General features: G+C 46.5%; 1 protein-coding gene across 2 annotated transcripts in view; it reads left to right on the top strand.

Moving 5' to 3' along the window:
- Nucleotides 1–21,611, top strand: part of GINS1 (GINS complex subunit 1) — a 498,875-nt gene that overhangs the window by 448,939 nt on the left and 28,325 nt on the right. For both annotated transcript variants that reach the window (XM_044057650.1, XM_044057644.1), the window contains exon 6: nucleotides 18,524–18,598. In XM_044057650.1, coding sequence (XP_043913585.1) covers nucleotides 18,524–18,598 — 75 coding nt within the window. The remainder of the gene's footprint in view (nucleotides 1–18,523; nucleotides 18,599–21,611) is intronic.

Below are 21,611 nucleotides of genomic sequence, written 5' to 3'. Positions count from 1 at the left end.
AGGAACCTTTGGGCTAGGGTGTTGGAGCTAGAGTAATGCTCCCAGTCTATGTTTGGGTAGTTGAAGTTGCCCAATATAATGGTGTTTGGAGAAACCTTCATATTTTCCAGTGTTCTCAGGAAGGCCGGGTGGGGTTCGTGGGTTTGGGAGGGTGGTCTGTAGCAGGCTATAAACTGGAAGGCAGTTTTACCCACTGTTAGTTGCACATGGATAGTCTCTGATGCTTCGTGCTGTGCCACCAACCTGGAGGTGTGGGTATCTTTGACGACTCCCCCTCCTTTTGTGGTTCGGTCCAAGTTTTGGGGCCGAAAAGCATGGTATGAGGTATAACCTGGTAGTGCTGGGGTGCTCTCGGGAGCCTTGAACCAGGTTTCTGTTACTGCACAGATATCGATGTTCTCCATGGTAAGGAGAGTTTTGAGTGCGTGCATCTTGAGGTTTAGACTTCTGGCGTTAAGTAGCATTACTCTTAGTTTCTTATCCCTTGTGATACCTATGGAGGTGGGTTTGTCTTTTGAGCCTTGCCTAAAAAAGGCACTATGGGGGTGGCAAGAGCCTTTGCCAATATCCGAAAGCCCAGGGGTAACAGGTGCAAGCCGTCCCTAGCGAAGCATCGTGGCTTGTCGAGCATGTCATCCCAGGCTGACAGGCATTGGATCCCCTTTGAATGACACCAATACTTAAGCCAATTGTTGAAAGTGATCATCTTGTCTTCATATTGTGGCATCATTCTTGGTGAGGGTAAGATGCTACTCAAGGTCAGGGTCATACCGGCCTGGGCCACATGCTCAGAGAGCTCCTCTGTCTCTCTTTTCATGTAGTCCAGGGAGGTACATCTCAGGTCATTCACACCAGCATGGACAATGACTGAGTCATATTTGTACTTGCCTTGGAGTGACCTGAGTGTTTGTTTTATGTGGCGGATCCTAGCGCCCGACAGGCAGCTCACTGTGACCTTCTTGTTCAGCCTGGTGAGCGGGACGTCAGTGTGCCTGATGATAGTCACCTATTACAAGTGTATCAGGTGTGTTGTTTAGCCTTAAGGGCTGTGACTGTTCGGCACACTGGCTTCGTGAGCAATGTGTTGCACGTGTTTTGTTTTGGGGTAGCGGTTGCTTGGGTGTCTGCTTTGGAGGTCTCTGCTGCTTAGGCAGATTTTTATTTAGAGCCTCAGAGTATGTTTTTGTGTGTTTGTGTTTGGTTTGCTGTCGTGGTAGGTCTATGTGAGACTGGAATTGTAGTGAGTGTGGTTTCCTTCTCCTCCTGACTGGTTACGCCAGTACTGAGTTGAGAGAGCTTAGCCTCCAGTTTGGCTGTATGATTGCATCTCTCACATGTGTTGGAATTTGTTGGGAGGAAGAGAGGGTTGTCTGTGTACATGAGGCAGTTGTAACATTGCCTCAAGATTCCCAGATTCACCAGCTGGACCGGAGAGGAGATTGACAACTGACCTTTGGACATGCTGGAATAGTATTGGGAATTCCTTTATAATTGAAAAAAAGGACCAATGGAGAACAAGGTACTCAAGGGGAGTTTGTGAGGGTGTAGTGCTTTTAATTTTTTAGTGCTGACTTCTATAATTGCTTTAGTGAGCAAGTGCCAGGCTTTAGAGTAGGAATCGGGTGTTTATTATGAGAACTAGATCAGTTCTAAGGGAAAAAGTGAAGAACAGAGATGCTGCGCTATGCGCAAAATCGTGCAAAGCCGCGCAAAAGCGGGTTTTATACAGGGGACTTGAAATAGCTAGAAATTGGCCCAAAACGGCCAATCGACTACCATATTCTTGTGCTGGGAACACTCCTCCAGGGATAGATAGGCTGCTCTAAGCTCCCCACTGCCACTGGTGAACAAAGAAGCCTCCCTTTATCCAAGAAAGGAAATGGGCAACACAGGAACTTTCCAAAAGTCCAGAATACAGCAAAGCCTGTATTTGGACTACTCTAGGTCAGGAAAGACGGGAAACCAGGATAATTTTTTTTTTTTTTTTTTTGCAACAAACAGCAGGAAAACGCAATAAATATGTAACACAGGCTAGCGCACTTGAGTGTGTAGCCTCAACAGATAAATGCAACAAACAGGACAAACTTTAAAAGTGCAGGTGCAAAAACAACTTTAAACAGTTTAAAACAGTTCAAGAAGCAGAAATACTTGCAGTTTAGCTAGAACGGACATTCACCCAGGTAGTAGCAGGAAAAAAAACACTTTTATCAGGTTAGCAGTCACTCTTTTATCCTCTCTGCTGCTAGCACCACTCTGCAGGACCACGAGGAGCTTGGCTGAGTAGTAACAAGCACAGAAACCGTGTCAAAGCGGGTTTTATACAGGGGGACTTGAAAGAGCTAGAAATTGGCCCAAAACAGCCAATAGACTACAAGATTTTTGTGCTGGGAACACTCTTCCAGGGATAGATAGGCTGCTCTAAGCTTCCCACTGCCACTGGTGAACAAAGAAGCCTCTCTTTATCCAAGAAAGGAAATGGGCAACACAGGAACTTTCCAAAAGTCCAGAATACAGCAACGCATGTATCTGCAAGCTCAATTCCTGCCAGGCAAATAAAATTCACTGGCAGACGACTTAAGCAGAATTCTCCTGGACCCACACAAGTGGAAATTGGAGCCCAACACCTTCGACCTTCTAATCCAGAGGTGGGGGACACCGTAGGTGGACCTCTTTGCCTCCCCTGAGAACCACCATTTGAGCAAATTCTGCACCAGGAGCCCTCACAGCAGGGCCTTGGAAGGTGGATGCCCTATCCTTCAAATGGGAAAACCTCTCAGTTTATGCCTTTCCCCCTCTGCCCCTCCTCTCAAAAGTACTACTCAAGATCAAACAGGACAGGCCAAGGGCAATTTTTATTGCCCCAGACTGGCCACGCTAGCACTGTTACCCATTCCTACGCAGTCTGACAACAGTGCCACCCTGGCACCTCCATCAGTCACCTTCCCTGCTGTCTCAGCAGGAGGAACAGATTTTGCATCCACAGTTGCCAAGCCTAAACCTTGCAGCCTGGCTTATTCCCTGACTACACCACCAGCAGCCCTCAACAAACAGGTGCTGGACGTCATTCCTGAGGCCAAAAGGCCTAGTACTAGGAAATCCTGTGTTGAAAAGTGGAAAAGATGTTGTTCGTGGAATCAGTCTCAAGGAAAAGACAGAGCAGTGCCCTCCTTACCTCAAATCCTTGATTACCTAGCAGAGCTACTCCACAGAGGTCTATCCTTCTCCATTAAGATTCATGGCTCTGCCATCTCAGCTCACTATAATACTGAGCCACTTCTATTTTCTCACCCTCTCATTGAACAGTTCCTGAGAGGGGCTAACAAATTAAGGCCCCCCTAGAAGAGCTCCCACCCCTGCCTGGGACCTTAATTTTGTACTGGAAAAGCTCACACTTCCTCCTTTTTAACCTGCTGCTTCAGCAGAGTTAAAATTAGCAAGAAGAGTATCTGAGTTACAGGCACTAATGGCTGTGGAACCCTTCATTATTTTCCATGCTGACAGGGTTTCTCTCAGGACTAACTCGTCTGTTATGCCTAAGGGTGGTGTCCAGTGTGGCTCTAAACCAATCCATCCATTTGCCAGCCTTCTTCCCTAAGCCTCAGAATAAAGGGGAAAGGATCCTGAACTCCTTGCACATGCACAGACAGCTCAGGTTCTACCTTGACAGGACTAAACCTTTCAGAAAATCTGACCAGCTGCTAGTCAGCTTTGCTATAGGGGCAGAGGGCAAGGCCATTTCAAAGCAAACCATTTCTAAATGGATAGCACACTGCATCCATTTCTGCTGCAAGTACCATGGAAAACCTTACCCCACAGGGGGATCAGAACACATTCCACTTGGGCTACTTCCACCTCCACAGTATTTCTCAGGGGAGTCCCTACCAGGGACATTCTGGAAGCTGCAATCTGGAGTTCTGTACACAACTTCACCAAGCATTAACACTTGCCTAATTTTTCGAAATCCAGAGCTGGATTTGCTACAGCAGTCTTACAAGGCCTGCTAGCAAGCCCCAACACTTCTTGACTGCCTCCACCCTTCCTCAGCTTTGGGAATCAACAAAGAACATAGTACAGTTGTGTACACTTACCATAACTGTAGATGTTCAAGTGTATTCACTGTTTCAGTCATGGTATCCCTCCCTCCAGTCCCCTGTTTTTCTCTCTCCTTTCTACCTATCCTCTTTATGGCCATTTTTAATGCAGTGGTATTTGCTTTTTACTGGTGGTGTTCCACACCATATAATCGCTTCCTATTTTGGAGGCTCCTGACATTTGGGGGAAGAAAAACTGATGTAATGGCATCGGCTACACATTTTATACCCCTGACATCATGGAAGAGGCAACAGCATCCGACGAAGAAATCCCAAGACTCTGGTATTCGGGCCGTACCTGCAGGCAGGTAACCCAAGTGTGATGACAGCAACAGTGAGTACACTCGAACATCTACATTTATGGTAAGTGTACACAACTGTACTTTTTGGAAGCTGAACGCCTGTTATATCCTTGATAGGCTATAACTCATATAGCTAAGGCTACTGCAGTGATCATTCAAACATCTACTGTTATAGTAAGTTCACTTACACAACTGTGCTTTCCCTACTTTGAGCACACAACTTAAATTATGTTAATTCTAACCATTGCCACTTGTATTGTTTGATGATTGCTGGATTAGTCACCAGCTGTAGTTGATTGGACATGCTCAGAGGAGGAGAGAAGCATACCCTTGCAAAGTTCAGACTGGCACCCCTGGTCTTAAAATGAGTGAGAATTACTTTTGAGTGTGTCTTGTCAACATGTGTGAAGTAAGCCATTGAGGATCCAGTCATAAGCTCACGTTTGAATTGTTTACTGTTTTGCAGCAGGAAACTTTGAGTTGAAGCTTCTGTCCAAGTTAGCTAAACTTTTAGTTATTCCAAAGATTACTTATGTTTTTTCTGCAGTTCAAACTTGGCCCTGCCTTGGTGAGCCACTGATATATATTCGGTAGGTCCTACGATAAGTTAATTGTTTGGTGCGAGAAAAATGGTCTGAAGACTAGGTATCTGGGAAGACTGCATAGAGCATTGAGGGGATGGCAGGGAATTCAAAGGTATCTTCTAGTTATCTGATTTTTTGCTTGTGGTTTGTAATGTGTTTACCCTTAGTAAGCTCATAAATAACTGTGAACACAAAGGGAGTTCAGAGATGAGTGCATCACACACTTTCAAGAACATTGTAAAAGTCCACCCAGTCCGCTAGAGTCATAGCTTGAGGTTAACCTTGGCTAATTCTTGAGTTCTTCCAGGGTCATTTCATGGAGCTTGAATGTTGTAGTGAAAGCTTCCACGTATCCATCGGTTGCACTTTAACAACTCTGTAAATGTATCAGCAGTGATGAACAAATAACTAATGTGTTGATTGGTCTAGGTTAAAATTATGTTTTCAGGTAACTTTTGATCACCCAGGAGGATTATGTCAGTGGAGAATAATCATACAAATGGGAGAAAGAGAGTGAAAGAATTTGAGAGAGCTCTAGGGAAGGAGATCCATTGCAGAGGGTCCTCTTGAAGATCAGTTATTATGTCACAAATTCCCATATCTGTTAATTTTTTGTTTAGAGTCTGGAAAAGTGAATTACAGTTCTTGTGCATCTTAATTGTTTTACACCACTCTTACAGTGAGGCACTTTCAGTAAACTCTTGTTTGCATGTTTAGTTTTGCTGCAACCAGTAGTTCACTGACTTAAGTAGTTTGGATTTCTATCAGCAGGTTCTGTGCTTGATATTGAGGCTTTTTTATATTATTTTTTTATTTTATGTATGATTGCTGCAGTCAACGGCTTCCATGCATGTTACGTGGGACAACTTTTCTTTCTTTGCCATCAGTAGCTGGCTTGCTTTTTCATGATCTACTTCTGATTCACTATTTTATCTAATAAACTACTTGAACTTTGCCAGTAGTACGAGAAATGGTTGCAACAAGCAGCAGCTTGTGTAGTTTCCTGAAGTATTCTAGCTGATTCTATTCTGTATTTGAGACGTTGCGGTTGACTTTTTTTTTTTCCCAGTAAAGGTAGTTTGCTATTGTGTGTAATTTCTACAGTACCTAGGATAGCACAGTTAGCTTTTATGTAATTTTTTTTTTTTTTTGCTGGGGCAGTTTTTGCCTCTGCTACGAGTACCTGTTGATGGCTGCAGTTACAGCCTGATTGGTGGACAGCATTTGCCCATTGGCATTTAACTTGTGTATTCTATTTGAGTTCTGCTCACTTATGTGGTTACAGGCCTACCTTGTCCTTAAGTGTAGTGAAACTTCCTTAAAATGTTTTCTTTACACTTAATACACTGTGATTACATCTGTACAAACTGACACCATTTATTAAAACTCTTACAGACAACACAGTTCACTGAAACCAGGGTAAATGCTATGTGGATTTGCAAAATCTGTATAATTGAAATACAACCCCCAGCATACTATTTAACCACATGTCAGATTATGTTCATCGTGTTACACTGCTGCAGTCATCACACTTGGGTTATCCTGCCGTCATGCGGTCCCGCAGTCGGCCAGAGTTCCAAGAGTCTTGGTCCGGCGTCGGTTGCTGTCGCTTCTTCCCTGACGTCAGTGCGCCAGGGGTATATAAGAGGCATCTGACGCCATTTTCTCCAGTCTTTCTTGCCATGCGGTGCCCGAAGCAGAAGCAGTTTGCAAGTGCCGGTCGGCCGACTCCTGAGATTTTCAAATCGAATTTCAGACCGATGTCTTCAATAAAGCTAAGTACCCCGTTGGGGAACCTTGTCTTGCCTCAGTCCGATGTCAGAAAAAGTTAACAATTGCATTTCTTGTGGGAAGCAAATACCTCATAAGGACTTTCATTCTTATTGTATTCCTTGCCTAGGCCCAGACCACGACGTCACAGTTTGTCAGTTTTGTGCTAGGTTTAATAAACAAACTGTTAAACATCAGATCTGAAGTAGGGACTTCATTTGACAGCAACCTGTGGGTCTTGGATCCGATATCGGATCCGAGCTGGCAACTTGTTTCATAGCTAATGGATCCGAGCTCCTAGCTCCTCCCCTCACCCATAATCCTCTGCCAAACCTCCATGACCCCAGATCTAGTTTGCCGCGCTTGTGGATGGCTGGATTCCTTTGAGCTCTTAGCGAATTTGTCAGTTGTGTGATTTTATTTAACTTTCCTCTATAGTTAAATTTAAAAAGTGTGTAAGAGTCAGGTTCCCTGTATTTTATATTTTTTTTACATAGTTTTTTCCCTCCCTTCGCTGGTCGTTAATGAGTGTGTGTGTGTTTTGGGGCCTGTGTGTTTGTGTAGCACTTTTTTTTCTCAAGTATGGCTGAGGCCCCAAAAGCCATTTTTTCAAAATGTACCGAGTGTGGTCATAAGCTCTCCCCGGCTGATGGCCACACTCTGTGCATTCGGTGCCTTGAGGTTGAACACCTCACCTCAGGCTGTACCATTTGTGCAGCATTCAGCCCCAGAGCACTGAGCCGAGAGCGGTGGTCAAAGCTGGTCCTGGCGGGACTTTTGCCCCCGGACTCGGCTCCGGCCTCCGCTGCTCCGGTGGCACTACCACAGGCTGTGGTCATTGCCACTCCTGCCCCCTTTCCTCCGGTCGGGACTCAAACTCCCGCTAAAGCACTGGAGGATAGGGAGGCTAGGAGGGAGAAACGGAGGGAGAAGCACCACAAGAGTTGGGCCGAGGGCCCCGCTTCAGCCCCGCCAGCTAAGCGGGCTTCTCCCTCCACTGCTTCTAGGTCTCCTCCTCCTCGGCTCCGATCTCCTTGCTTCTCCCCAGGACCCGAGGAGGAGGAGGCCCGATCTCCATCGAGGTCATCAAGGCGGCATTCCAGGCCTGCCTTGGTGGCCTCATCGAGATCAACTTTCAGCATGTCAGATGCAGACTTGGACCGGATGATGATGCGAAGATTCATCCAGGCCCAGCTGCAGATGGGAGTGCTCTTGCCTCCCCCCCTTCGGGGGGGGAGCTCGACACCTTTTTTCGTTCCAATTGCTCCTTCTCCGACCCGCTACCCGGGTTTGGAGCGTTCGGAGCAGAGCAGCATCTGAGCCGGGGGTGGGTCGGCGCCGACAGTACTTGGTACTTAGGATCCGACCCTGCCCTCGAGTCTGTCGGATCTGACCTCTCAGAGCCGTGGGCCGAGCTTCGGATCCGAGGGATTCAGTGTGATTTCTGCTCCGTCCAGGTCGGAGCTCACTGGTCCTTCGGATCCGATTGTCTCAGCGCCGGCTCTGATCCCTTCATCGGATCCGAGTGGGAGCCGGCTCTCAGAGCCCAGGGAGAGCGGTTCACCCTCGGCCTTCGATGTAGTGGAGAGGGCTTTGTCGAGAGCATACGGACCCCCGGCCCTTGTCTCGGCTCCACCCTGTACTCCCTCTCTGCTGGGCCAGGCTTCCATCACCCGGCCTTAGGGACAGCCTGCTTCAATGTCCCAGGTTGTTCCATTGGAACATTATGTTGCTGGCGAGACCTCCTCGGACAGCCCCCCCGAGGAAGTGCCTCGCAAGCACAAGTGCAAGAGGAGGCACGTGGACTCCCCTGAGTCCTTAACTGAGGACACATACTTGGATGAAGGGGAAGGCTCCCCAAGATCACCCCCTTAGGATGTCTCCTTTGGAGACATCATGGAAATGCTTAGGATCAAAGGTGGGTGGTCTGCCCCCAAGGCTTCCTCCAACGAGTCGGTGTTTCTGGAGGCATTTGAAGCGGGCCTGTCTACCTCTTTGGTGTCCCCTCCGGTCGACCCCCTGGTGGACCTTATTACCACCAGGGCGTGGAAGGACCCGGACACCGTGGAGCCAGTCCCCAAACGCCCGGACAGGATACTGAGCCCCCCCCACAGACCGGTCACACTGGAGCAAGGGTCCCCCTGTAGATGCCATGTTGACTGCGGCAGCCACGAAGAGGGAACTAGCTCAGGAGAGCCCCTCAGTCCATCCACCGAGCAAGGAGTCCTGCTGAATGGATCGCTTAGGGCAGTGAGTTTTTAGTTCAGCGACCTTTTCGGTAAGGTCTCTGAACTGTATGGCACATGTCATCAGGATGCAGCGGGATATTATCAAAGAATACACTGCCTCCGCCCCTGAGTCCATGTCAGCCGAGGACAAACAATTGTACTCCACCCAAATGGCCACTCTGAGATCTATTTCAAATACCTCTATGCGGCTATTGTCCCACGCCACCGAGGGAGCCGCTAGAGCTAGTGGTGCGGGCCTAGTCATGAGACGTCAGGCCTGGCTCCGTCATTGTGACTTTGCGGAGCCCTTTAAAGCATCCTTTGTGAACGCCCCTTTCGATGGTTCTGCCCTGTTTGGCAAAACGGTTCGCGAGACACTTGTCCAGAGCGAGAAGGACGGGAAGACGTTGTCTGCTGTCGAAGTCCGCTTCTATGCTCCCCAGCGGTCTTTTGCGAAGAACCAAAAGGGTCAGAAGAAGATGTGGTTCCGGAAATCGCAACATTCCCAACCCGCTCCGAACAACCAGTCCTTCCGTGGCAGAGGAAGACAGGGAGGACGCCGCCCCAGGGGCAGAGGGGCTCCGAGGAACTTTGGGTCCAGAGAACCTTTCTCTGACCGGCCCACGCAGCAGCCCTGAAGGGTTGCCCGACTGCCCCACTCTGGAGGCAGTCGGGCGCTCGAGCACCTAGCAGCATGGGAGTCCATCACGACAGACCGCTGGGTGCTTCGAATTATATCCAGAGGATACAAAATCCCATTACTTCATGTCCCCAAATTCAAGAACCTCCCCGATGTACCACCCGATCAGAGGGAGGCTGCAGCCGCAGAGATTCAGCAGCTGCTAAGAAAAAGAGCCATCCAGCCCGTCCCCCAAGACCAGCTCAGATTAGGGTTCTACTCCAGGTTCTTTTTGGTGCCAAAAAAGACGTGAGACGCGAGACCAATTCTAGACCTGTCCCGTTTGAACCTTTCGGTAACCAAGGAAAAATTCCGAATGGTCACTCTTCAATCTATTCTTCCCCTTCTAAGGGAGAACGATTGGATGTGCTCTGTAGACCTCAAGGATGCATACTACCACATTCTAATGGACAGACGTTCCAGGAGGTTCCACAATTCCAGCTGGGAGCCAGTCACTACCAGTTCAGGGTCCTTCCCTTTGGCCTCACCACAGCCCCCAGGGTGTTCACCAAGGTATTAGCAGTGATAGCGGCCCACCTGAGACTCCAGGGAATGCAGGTCTTCCCGTACCTGGACGACTGGCTTCTGACCGCCCCAACAAGGCATCTACTTTGCTCAGCCAGAGATTTCTTTCTCCGCCTAGCCCCCCAGTTAGGCATCACCATCAATGCCGACAAATCCTTTCTGGCCCCGACACAAGTCATAGAATTTATAGGAGCCAGAATAGACACCAGAGATCTACGAGCCTTCCTGACGTCAGAACGACTACGGAATTTGCAACTTCATATGCGGGCCATCCTCCAGTCAGAAGCTCCACTGGTGGAATTGGTCCAGAGGGCGCTGGGCTCCATGGCGGCAGCGATAACGCTCCTTCCATGCGCCCGTCTGAACATGCGGGTACTGCAGTGGACCCTTCTAGTACAATGGTCCTTTCTGTCCTTTCCTCTCCATCACCCCACCACTATCAGCAAGGCTTGCAGGAGGGCCCTATTATGGTGGCTCCATGCTCCAGATCTCCATACTGGCCGACCCTTCTGCACCTCTCCCCCTCTCGCCACAGTAACCATGGACGCCTCCCGCCTCGGGTGGGGGGGGGCATTATTCAGGCAGGACCGTCCAAGGCACGTGGAACGATACAGAGACCTCCCTGCATATCAACGTTCTGGAGATGAGAGCGGTGCTGTACGCGTTGCCAGCACTTCAGAATTTCCTCCCCGTAGGAACGATTGCAATTCAGTCGGACAACATGTCTGTTGTCTGGTACATCAACAAACAGGGGGGAACCAGGTCTTACCCTCTATGCCGCGAAGCCATGAGAGTGTGGAAATGGGCGATTTCCACCAACCGCTTTCTGATTGCAACGCACATTCCGGGGCAGGCCAACATCCTAGCAGACAAACTCAGCCGCACCCTTCTTACCCCTTAAGAGTGGTCTCTCAACCCACTAGTAGCAAAGCAGATATTCGCAATATTGGGGCAACCCTGCTGCGATCTTTTTGCCTCTCCCTCAAACACCAAATGCAACAATTTCTTCGCTCTGATTCCCCCTCCAGGGGAAACCCCAAGAGACGCTCTGGTGCATGCTTGGCTGCCTGGTCTACTTTATGCCTATCCTCCTCTACCCCTGATGCTGCAGCTCTTACAGAAAGCCTCGCGGTTGGGGAGCAGGATGATCTTCATTGCCCCATTCTGGCCTCGGCAAATTTGGTTCCCTTACCTGTGGTCTCACCTAGTGAATCCCCCTTGGATTCTGGATCCCAGTCCGGATCTAATCTCCCATCCGTCAGGCTTACCGACCCCAAATCTGAACAGTCTGAAGCTGACAGCTTGGTTGCTCCAGTTCCACTCCTAGTTAGGACTTCCGGTATCTTTTCACCAGTCAAAGCCATCCTCGTGGCAGTGCATAAACCTTCCACCAGGAAAGTGTACCGCAGTAAATGGAAACGTTTCTCCGTCTGGGCAGAGCATCATAATCTAGATCCCTTTACTGCTCCTCTTCCATCCATACTAGACTTCCTAACAGAACTTTTTCAGGAAGGCGCTAGTTGCTCAACTGTCAAAGTACAATTGTCTGCCATCTCCCATTACCATGTGGGACATGACACAGGGCCCTTGATGTCAGCCAAATTGTGTAAAACCTTTCTCAAGGGCACCTTTTTGCTTAGACCCCCTATAAAAGAAGCCGTACCCCCTTGCGATCTTTCACTAGTTCTTCAAGCTTTGACTGCTCCACCATTTGAACCTGCCGCTTCAGTGGATCTCAAATACTTGTCTTGGAAAACAGCATTCCTTGTAGCCATTACTTCAGCGAAAAGAGTTTCGGAGCTTCAAGCTCTTTCTGTGAAACCTCCTTACTTGATCTTTCATCTGGACAGAGTGTACCTCAGGACCAATCCCTCCCTCCTTCCCAAAATAGCATCAGAAACCAATATAAATCAATCCATAAATCTACCGGTCTTCTTTCCTAAATATCAGAATAAAGGAGAGTACAAGCTGCATTCATTAGATGTTCATAGGCAGCTGCATTTTTATACTCATAGAACCGCTGGTCACAGGCAATCCGACCAGCTGTTCATTTCCTTTGCCAAATTTAATTTGGAGAAAACAGTATCAAAAATCTCCCTGTCACGCTGGATTTCCCAATATATTCGGTTAGCGTACCAAGCTTCGGGGAGACCCGCACCTGAAGGAGTTCGCGCACATTCCACTCGTTCCATCTCTACTTCTGCGGCCTTCAAATCTAGAGTTCCATTGGATGATATTTGTTCGGCAGCCACTTGGGCCTCATCTCATACCTTTATTAACCACTACAAACTGGACGTAATTTCTAGATGGAGAGCATCCTTTGGCTCTGTGGTGCTCCGCAATATCCTTCCATGATGGCCACCCAAGATTCAGGTAGCTGGGGACTCTGTCCCACAGGTTGCTGACAAATGAAGTCCCTACTTCAGATTAAGAAGTTATGTACTCACCATAACGTTCCATCTGAGTAGGTGGCTTCATTTGTCTGCAACCATCCCCCCGGCCTTCAGTGGATCTATGTGAGTTGTTTTATTGGAATACCCTTTTTGGGTACCTATAGAGGGGCAAACTTGATCTGAGGTCATGGAGGGTTGGCAGGGGATTAAGGGTGAGGGGAGGAGCTAGAAGCTCGGATCCATTAGCTATGAAACAAGTTGCCGGCTCGGATCCGATATCGGATCCAAGACCCACAGGTTGCAGACAAATGAAGCCACCCACTCAGATGGAACGTTATGGTGAGTACATAACTTCTTATTTGATTTCGCCCGACATTACTTTGGTAGGAAATTTAATTATACCATGCCGTCGGAGCAACCGACGACCAGCATGCACAAAAAATGCAAGGATAAGGAAAGGCAGCCAAGCCCAAACCATACTCTGAGGCCTCTGCTGGTCCTGTCGCCGGTTCTCCGGTTTTCAGTGAGGCGCCTACGCAGCCCCTGACGACTGCTGATTTAGAACCCCAGACGGCTTTGGACTCCCAAGCGGAGAGTACTAGGCTGCACAGCCTTCTTCTTTAGACCCTTCCGACTCCAGAGCAGAAGGAGATTCCGGTGCAGTAGAAATGCCTTCAGTTGCAGAAGGTGTCTTCAGACCGACTACACTCACCATTAAATCTTATGCTAAGCTAAAAACTCCTTTAAAAACAAAAAAGACTGTACATCCGTCTCCAGTACAAGGCCCCATGCCAAAGAAACAGATGCTTAAGATGGCTGAAGATTTAATTACCCTAATCAGGGGTTCCCATCCCCCCCTGATAAAAGACCAAGACAAGAGGAGGATTATGCTTCCTCTGACCAGGTTTCAGTTTTCTCAGATTCTTCTGAGGAACAGGATTATGCTTTTCCCTCTTATGAAGATTCTGATGCTGAAGACTCTATTCCCTCAGCATCTCCCCCTGAAGACTATTCCTTTGGGGAAACTTTACATACCATGAGGGAACATTTCCACTGGGAAGGCCAGGATTATTCTGATTCTAAGAAAAGGCTCCGAGAGTTCCTTTTACTACCCCAGCACAGACCACTTGCTATGCTTCCCGTGTTAGACATTGTGGATGATGTTCACTTAGAATCTAGCCTTAACCCAGACTCTCTACCTCCTGCTCCAGCCAAACCAGACAGATACTACAGAGTCCCTGACTCGCACAAATTCCTATATAAAAGCCCTGTTGCTGACCCAGAAACCATTTCCCAGGGTCCCAAAGGGGTTAAGGCCTCTATTGCTAAAAATCCTGTACCCTCTGAAAGGGATTCCAGAGCACTAGATAGATGGGATTCCAGAGCACTAGATAGATGGGGAAAGAAGTATACACTTCAGCTACCCTAGCTATGAGAGCCTTAAATTGCCAGTTTCACATGCTGAAATATCAGCAATTCCTGATGTCTCAATTAAAACACAAAATGACCACACATTCAGAGCAGCCTGATTTCAAGGAAATGCAGGATTTGTTGCATGCAGCTGAACAGGTGGGCAAACATACTTTACAATGTGGATTTGATTCATTGGAAGCTTCCTGTAGAGCAGCAGTGACTGGGTCTGTCATACGTAGGCATGCTTGGTTAAAAGAACAAACCCTGCCTGATCATGTTAAAGCAAAGTTATTGGATGCACCTTTACAACAGGATGTTTTATCTGGTATAAAAGCAGAAGAGGTTTTAAAGAAAATGGAGGATTAGGCAAAATCTATGCAGACAGTCAAGGATTTTTTACAGGTTCAACCCCTTCGTTTCAGCAGAAATTGACCAATAAAAAACTGGTCCTTTCCAGCTTCTGACAGACCACAGAGGGGCAAATACAGATGCCCAAGGGGCAGAGGTCAGTCACAAGGCCCTTACAAACCTCGCCAATGGGGTGCCGCTACCCAGGAAGGAGGAGAAGACAGGCCCCAAGCTAATAGAAGACAAACACAATGACTTAACTCTCAGACTGCCAAGCAAATCTCTCTTGGCAGCTCCCTTGGGAGGAAAATTAGCACTTTTTGCAGACAACTGGCACATCATCACAAAAGACAAATGGGTCCTAAACATTGTCTCGCAAGGATACAGATTCCACTTTCACACCTTGCCAAGGATAAAAGGAATGCCAAACCTGCCACCAAATCAATGGGCAGAGAGGCACAAAAACAAATTACAGCTCTCAGGGACATGAGAGCCATTCAACAGGTACCTGCACAGGAGCAAGGACAAGGATTTTACTCAAGACTCTTTCTAGTCCCCAGAAAGGACAAAGCCTGGAGACCCATTCTGGACCTTTCAATTCTAAACACTTATCTGCAAGTACCCAAATTCAGGATGCTAACACTACAGCAGCTTCTTCCCATGCTGGGCAAGAAGGCTTGGCTAGTAACGTTGGACCTCAAGGAGGCATACCTGCATGTCCCTATCAGACAAAATTGCAGAAGATACCTCCGATTTATTGCAGGTTCAACTCATTATCAATTCTCTGCACTGCTCTTTGGCTTATCTACTGCGCCCAGGGTCTTCACAAAATGCCTGGCACCAGTAATTGCATACTGCAGACAAAGAGGAATTCAAATATACCCATACCTGAACGACTGCCTTGTTCAAGCAGAAAGCAAGGACATTCTATTAAAGCATCTGGCATTTGTCAAACACCTTCTAAGCTGCCTAGGGTACACAGCAAACGAAAAGAAATCAAAACTAGTGCCCTCACAAAACATAATATTCCTGGGTGCCAGCTTGAATACAACAGCCCAGATGGCTTATCTCACGCCAGACAAGCAACAACAGCTGACTCAATACTTCAAAATGATGGCAACAAAGACCCAACTCCCTGCAAAAAAATTCTGCAGGCCTTGGGATTCATGGCATCTTGCATACTCCTAATACCATTTGCAAAACTGCATATGAGGAAATTACAATGGTACCTGAAAAGCGTATGGACTCAGCACAGCCACAGCTTGGAAACAATACCACTCATTCCCAATACCACTCATTCCCTGGCTTCAACAGGAGTTTCTATGGTGGGCACAGGCATGTCACCTCAACAGGGCTCAGCCTTTTACCTTACCCACAGCCAGGCAAACCATAACAACAGATGCATCGGACTATGACTGGGGAGCAGACATGGCAGGACAGTGCATTCAGGGCAAATGGGATACAGATCAAAGGCATCTGCATATCAATCAAAAAGAAATGCTAGCTGTACAGAATGCCCTAACAGCCTTCAAGAACCTCTTACATCCAGGACAACTCCTAATAAAGACGGACAATACCACAGTAATGTGGTACATAAACAAGCAAGGGGGCACACACTCCTACCCCCTACGCAGGCAAGCAATGACCTTGTGGAACATGGCACTGACTTACCAAGTTCAACTACAAGCACAATTCCTGCCAGGAAAGAAAAACACATTGGCAGACGACCTAAGCAGAAACATCATGGATCCCCACGAGTGGAAACTAGATCCACAGGTATTTGCAATGATAACTCAAAAATGGGGATGCCCAGACATAGATCTGTTTGCCAACCCCCAAAACTACCAACTTCAAAAATTTTGCACAAGGACATTCCACCCACTAGCTTGGAAAGTGGACGCCCTCTCATTCAGTTGGAAAACATTGACAGTGTATGCCTTTCCTCCACTGCCTCTCCTAACAAAGGTGCTGCTGAAAGTCAGATTAGAGAGGCCACAAATTATACTCATTGCTCCAGACTGGCCTCGCCAACACTGGTATCCAATACTAAGGAACATGGCCCACGGCCCACCATGGATTTTACCCCAAATTCCTCACCTGCTCACTCAGCAAAGCAGTCAGATTCTACACAGCCAGCTCAAGACTTTAAATCTGGCTGCATGGCAAATTACCTAAACAACCAACCAGCACCTCTATCTAAAACTGTTATGGATGTCATTCTGGAGGCCAGGAGGCCCAGCACCAGGAAAGCCTATTCAGACAGATGGAAAAGATTTTGCGCCTGGAACTAGGCTAAAGGCCAAAATCCCTTGTTCCAAACTTTCCTCAGATTCTACAATATTTAACTGAGATGTTGCACAAAGGACTTTCTTTTTCATCTATTAAGATCCACCCCTCAGCGATTTCAGCTCACTACAACACGGATCCTCTTTTATTTTTACATCCACTCCTAAGACAGTACATCAGAGGGGCTAAGAACATAAGACCGCCCAGGAGAGCACCAACACCAACTTGGGATCTCAACTTTGTTCTGGAAAAGCTTACACTGCTGCCCTTTGAACCAGCTATTACAGCTGATTTAAAGTTTCTATCATGGAAAACTGCCCTGCTACTAGCAATAACTTCAGCTAGAAGAGTCTCAGAGCTACAGGCCCTAATGATGGTGGTGCCTTTCCTCATTTTTCATCAAGACAGAGTCGCTCTACCAACTAACCCTTCCTTTATGCCAAAGGTGGCATCCAGTGTGACTCTAAACCAAACCATTCATTTACCCACCTTTTTCCCAAACCCCCAGAACAAAGGAGAAAGACTCCTGCACTCTTTGGACATTCACAGGCAATTACGTTACTACTTGGATAAGAATAAGGCTTTCAGAAAATCTGACCAGCTCTTTGTATCCTATGCTGCAGAATCACAAGGAAAAGCTATCTCAAAACAGACCATTTCAAAATGGATAGGAAAACCGGTACCTGCTAGCATTAGGTCCCACTCCACTGGGGCTACAGTTACATCAACAGCCTTTCTCAGGGGGGGTTCCAACCAAGGATATTTTGGAAGCTGCAACTTGGAGTTCAGTGCACACCTTCACCAAACACTACCACTTACCTCTATACTTTAAGACTAGAGCTGGCTTTGCCACTGCAGTTCTGCAGGGCCTACTAGCTTTTCCAAACCCTGTTTAACTCCACCACCCATCCTTAGCTTTGGGATTCAACCCAAGTGTGATGACTGCAGCAGTGTAACACGATGGACATAGTACAGTTTTGCACCTACCATAAATGTAGATGTTTGAGTGTTCACACTGCTGCAGTCCAGGTTACCCTCAGTCCATCCCGTCTGAACTAGCTGAACTTTTCTATACCTTTCAATCTGATACAACCTTTGTGGTGTATTTGCTTGTAACTGAAGGTATTCTTTGTATTTTCTTTACATGTTTTATTGGCAATATGTATTGCCTACCTACTGGGGGCACCTGACATCTGGGGCAAGAAAAACTGGAGAAAATGGCGTTGTATGCCTCTTATATACTCCTGGTGCACTGATGTCAGGGAAGAAGCGACAGCAACCGACGCTGGAGCAAGACTTTGGAACTCTGGCCAACTGCGGGACTGCCTGACGGCAGGATAACCCAAGTGTGATGACTGCAACAGTGTGAACACTCGAACATCTACATTTATGGTAGGTACAAAACTGTACTTTTTAGGGCTCCTACATTTGCTTTCGTCTTAGTGTGATACAGGAAATTGCAGAATGTAAAGCAATTGTCCAACTTCTTTGAGTGAGTTAAATACCAGGTTAAATCAGATGTGTTTTGATTACCACAGAAATTATTTAATGACTAGTACATTACAACTCCATGAATGTTGTGTGAAAAAGACGGTTCTCTTTTTTTTATTTTTGTTTCCATTTTTAATGGATACGTGTGCCACAAGAATTTTACAAAAAGCTGATGTCTGTAACTTGATTTGTTTTTTTTGCTTTTTGTTTTTTACTGCAGGTTACTCGGAGACTTGGAAGTTGTGACTGTTTTTAGTATCTTTCATCTGAGTAGGCCTTTTTATTTTCCTAGCATGTCTTGGTAAATGTTGGAAGTTCTGTGTTTTTAATGACTTAGGGAATATGTTTCAGTTGCTTAATCAGCTGTACAACCAGATCTGCAGCTACATTTTCAAAAATATTATTTTTTAAAGGTACGCTGTTTAAAAGACCATGGAGAATTTGAGATCGATGATGGTACAGTAATTCTACTGAAGAAAAATAGCCAGGTAAAAAAATAATACATTAATCAATCTGCTACATACATAACTCAGAAGGTGTATTTTATTTGAATTGCTGGACTTCAGTTTCTGCATGTAAAACCAGAGTTTTTTATGCCATAAAGTAGTTAGTTCCTTTTCAATAACAGCTCATAGCCTTAATTCTCTGCACTAACTTCCAAGAAAGAAAGAGTAGTTTGGGCCCTCAGGCCTCAGACTCCTGTACCTGTGCTTTAGAATCCAGTTTACAACCACTGCACCATGGCAGCACCTCTGTGTCTTTCGCAGTACATTTAGAGCACAAGGATCACAAGGAGAAGTGGGATGGTGCTGATGCTCATTACAGAAGTCACTGCTGCAACACAATCTTTATCCATATAAAGTAACCTTGGTTGGGCATCCAACCTTCTAGTCTGACTTCCACAGCTCTTTGGATAGCCTTCTGCCATACCTGAACTCCTCCCTTTCCTATGTTATGAAGCTGGTGTGCAGCTAAAAGGTGGAGTAGTTCATGCCATCCTCAATTCTTTTTATTTTTTTGCCCCAAAAAGCAATTGGTCATAGTTCCATCTATATTTGACCCCTTCCAGGTGACTTCCAGTAAACAATGATTGGGTAAGAGACCATGTCATCAAGTTACAAAGTCGAATTTATGGCCTTTGAAATCTCAGTGTTTTAGGAAGAAGCACATCTCTTTCAGTTTCTGCCAATAAAGATTGCATAAAGTATATATAAAGTAAAACTTTGTTTTGTAAACATTGATAAATAAAGGGTATTTTTATGGTTTACCTTTAAAACCGCGAATTGCATTGGTTCGAGTGCTCATATGAGCGACTCGAAACCACGAATCTCACAATGTCGACAAACTCACATGTTCGTAAAACAGCAAATCGAACAGCAGATTCGCTAATTTTTGAACATGAAAGTCAAAGAAAAAAAGTGTAAAGCAAGCCCCCCTGCCCCCCCACACCCCCCTTACTTTATTATTCTAACTCCAAAATCGCACTACAGTGGGGAAAGGAACTATTTCCCGATCCCCACTATAGTGCAATTCGCCCCTGAATGTCGAATGTGCAATGAGCGAATCTCACTGTGACTTTGCTCATTGCACATTCTAACCTTTTTCCATTCAGCGTTCGCAAACCTTGCAAACTGCCTTTCAGAATTGTTCTGTTCACCCTTCTGCAATACACGGTTTTAAAGGTAAACCTGTTTTTTCAGTGTACATTAATTATTTGAAGAGAAAAGATGCACAGTTTGTGCAGTGAGCACTGTAATAACTGAAATATTGAAAAATTCAGCAACCACATTGGTTGCAAGAGTGACCAATCATGATAAAATTGTGGAAAGTCTAGATATGGTAATGTTTGAGTATCCCATGAGTATTCATTGAACATTATCTTATTAGAAATGTGAAAGATTGAGTAAATTGACTGGATTTTTCAAGAGACTAGGTGGCAAAGATGAGAATGGTATTGAGATGGTTCATAGGTAGGTACTAGGCTATCTGCCCGAGGGCATTTATAAGCCTAGCTAGTGTGTGTCTGCTTTCACCGCCCCATTGATTAATTAACTGTGCCTCTGTCAAGCGGAGCCAATGAAGTGATCCCAGGGGTGTATTTTCTGTTACGCATCCACTCGTCAAGGCTTCTCTTAAAAAGTGTTAGTAAGGGGCTCTGCCTAATGTAGTTAGGAATTTTGTTCCAAAGCATGGGGAGCCTCTGTGACAGGAATCTATCCCTCCAGCATGTTCTATTTATTGTTGTGGCGAGGTTTAGCTCAGTAGAGCGAGTGGCTCGCAGTGACTTGGATTTCTTTAGGTGGAGCATGTCCATCAATTCTGAGCTGGACATGGCTTTGTAAGTCAGGCAGAGATCACCTCTGAGTAAACGATATGTCACTGAGTACAGCCGGAGTTTTTTCAGTCAGGTTGCATAGGACATATGTTTGAGGCCAGTAATCCTCTTTGTGAGGTGCTTTTGTTGTCTTTCTAGCTGTTGGAAGTGTCTTGTGAGGTACATCCCAAATGAGGCATTGTACTCTATGATGGGTCTGATGAGTGACGAGTAGAGGGGCACTATAACCTCTTTATTTCTGGATGCGAACCCCTTAGTAATTAGATGGGCCACATAGAAGGATTTCCTAACTACTTTAGCAATATGATTGTCAAAGGAGAGATTACTATCTACCTGGGTCCCCAGATCTCTTATTACCTCTTCTGTATTAAGGGGGTTGCCGCCTATGTTGTAATTTGTGGGTGTTTTGTTTTTCCCAAACAGGATTACTGCATTTTTTGGCATTTAGCTTGAGGCCATGACTTTGACACCAGGTGTCTGTCTCAGTAAGGCCTTTTTGAAGGATGTCCGTGTCAGCCGGAGAGTCAGTTATGGCTCCCAGTTTGCAGTCAGCCATTTTAAAGGGATCCAGTATCTGTCGACAGACCGCGATGCTTTGCCAGAGATGGCCTGCACCTGTCACCCCTGGGATTCTGGATACTGGCTAAGGTTCTTGCCGCCCCTATAGTGCCTTTTTTAGGCAAGGTTCAAATGACAAATTCACCACCGTAACAGGAACAGGCAAGCAAAAACTGAGGGTGATGCTACTCAATGTTAGAAGTCTAAATCTTAAAATGCAATCAAAATGCACTCGAGGCACTCCTTAAAATAGAGAACATCGATATCTGTGCAGTGACTGAGACCTGGCTCAAGGCTCCAGAGAGCACCCCTGCACTACCAGGCTATAACTCGTACCACACTTTTCGGCCATGTAACCTGGATCGGAACACAACACCAAAGGCGGAGGTGTGTCCATATTCATTAAGGATATCCACACCTCCAGGCTAGTTGCTCAGCATAATGCAGCCGAGGTTATCCAAGTACAACTAACTCTGGGCAAAACTGCAATCCAAATTGTAGCTTGCTACAGATCACCCACCATGCCCCAGGATTCCCACTCCTCTTTTCTTGTACTGGAAAATATTAGGGTTCAACCAAACACCCTAATAATGGGCGATTTCATCTAC

Source organism: Protopterus annectens, chromosome 1.part2, assembly GCF_019279795.1.
Source record: "Protopterus annectens isolate FY-2018-M chromosome 1.part2, PAN1.0, whole genome shotgun sequence".
NCBI classification, from domain to species: Eukaryota; Metazoa; Chordata; order Ceratodontiformes; family Protopteridae; genus Protopterus; species Protopterus annectens.
Note: the sequence above shows the minus strand (reverse complement) of the source record. Positions and strands in the feature narration are given on the sequence as shown.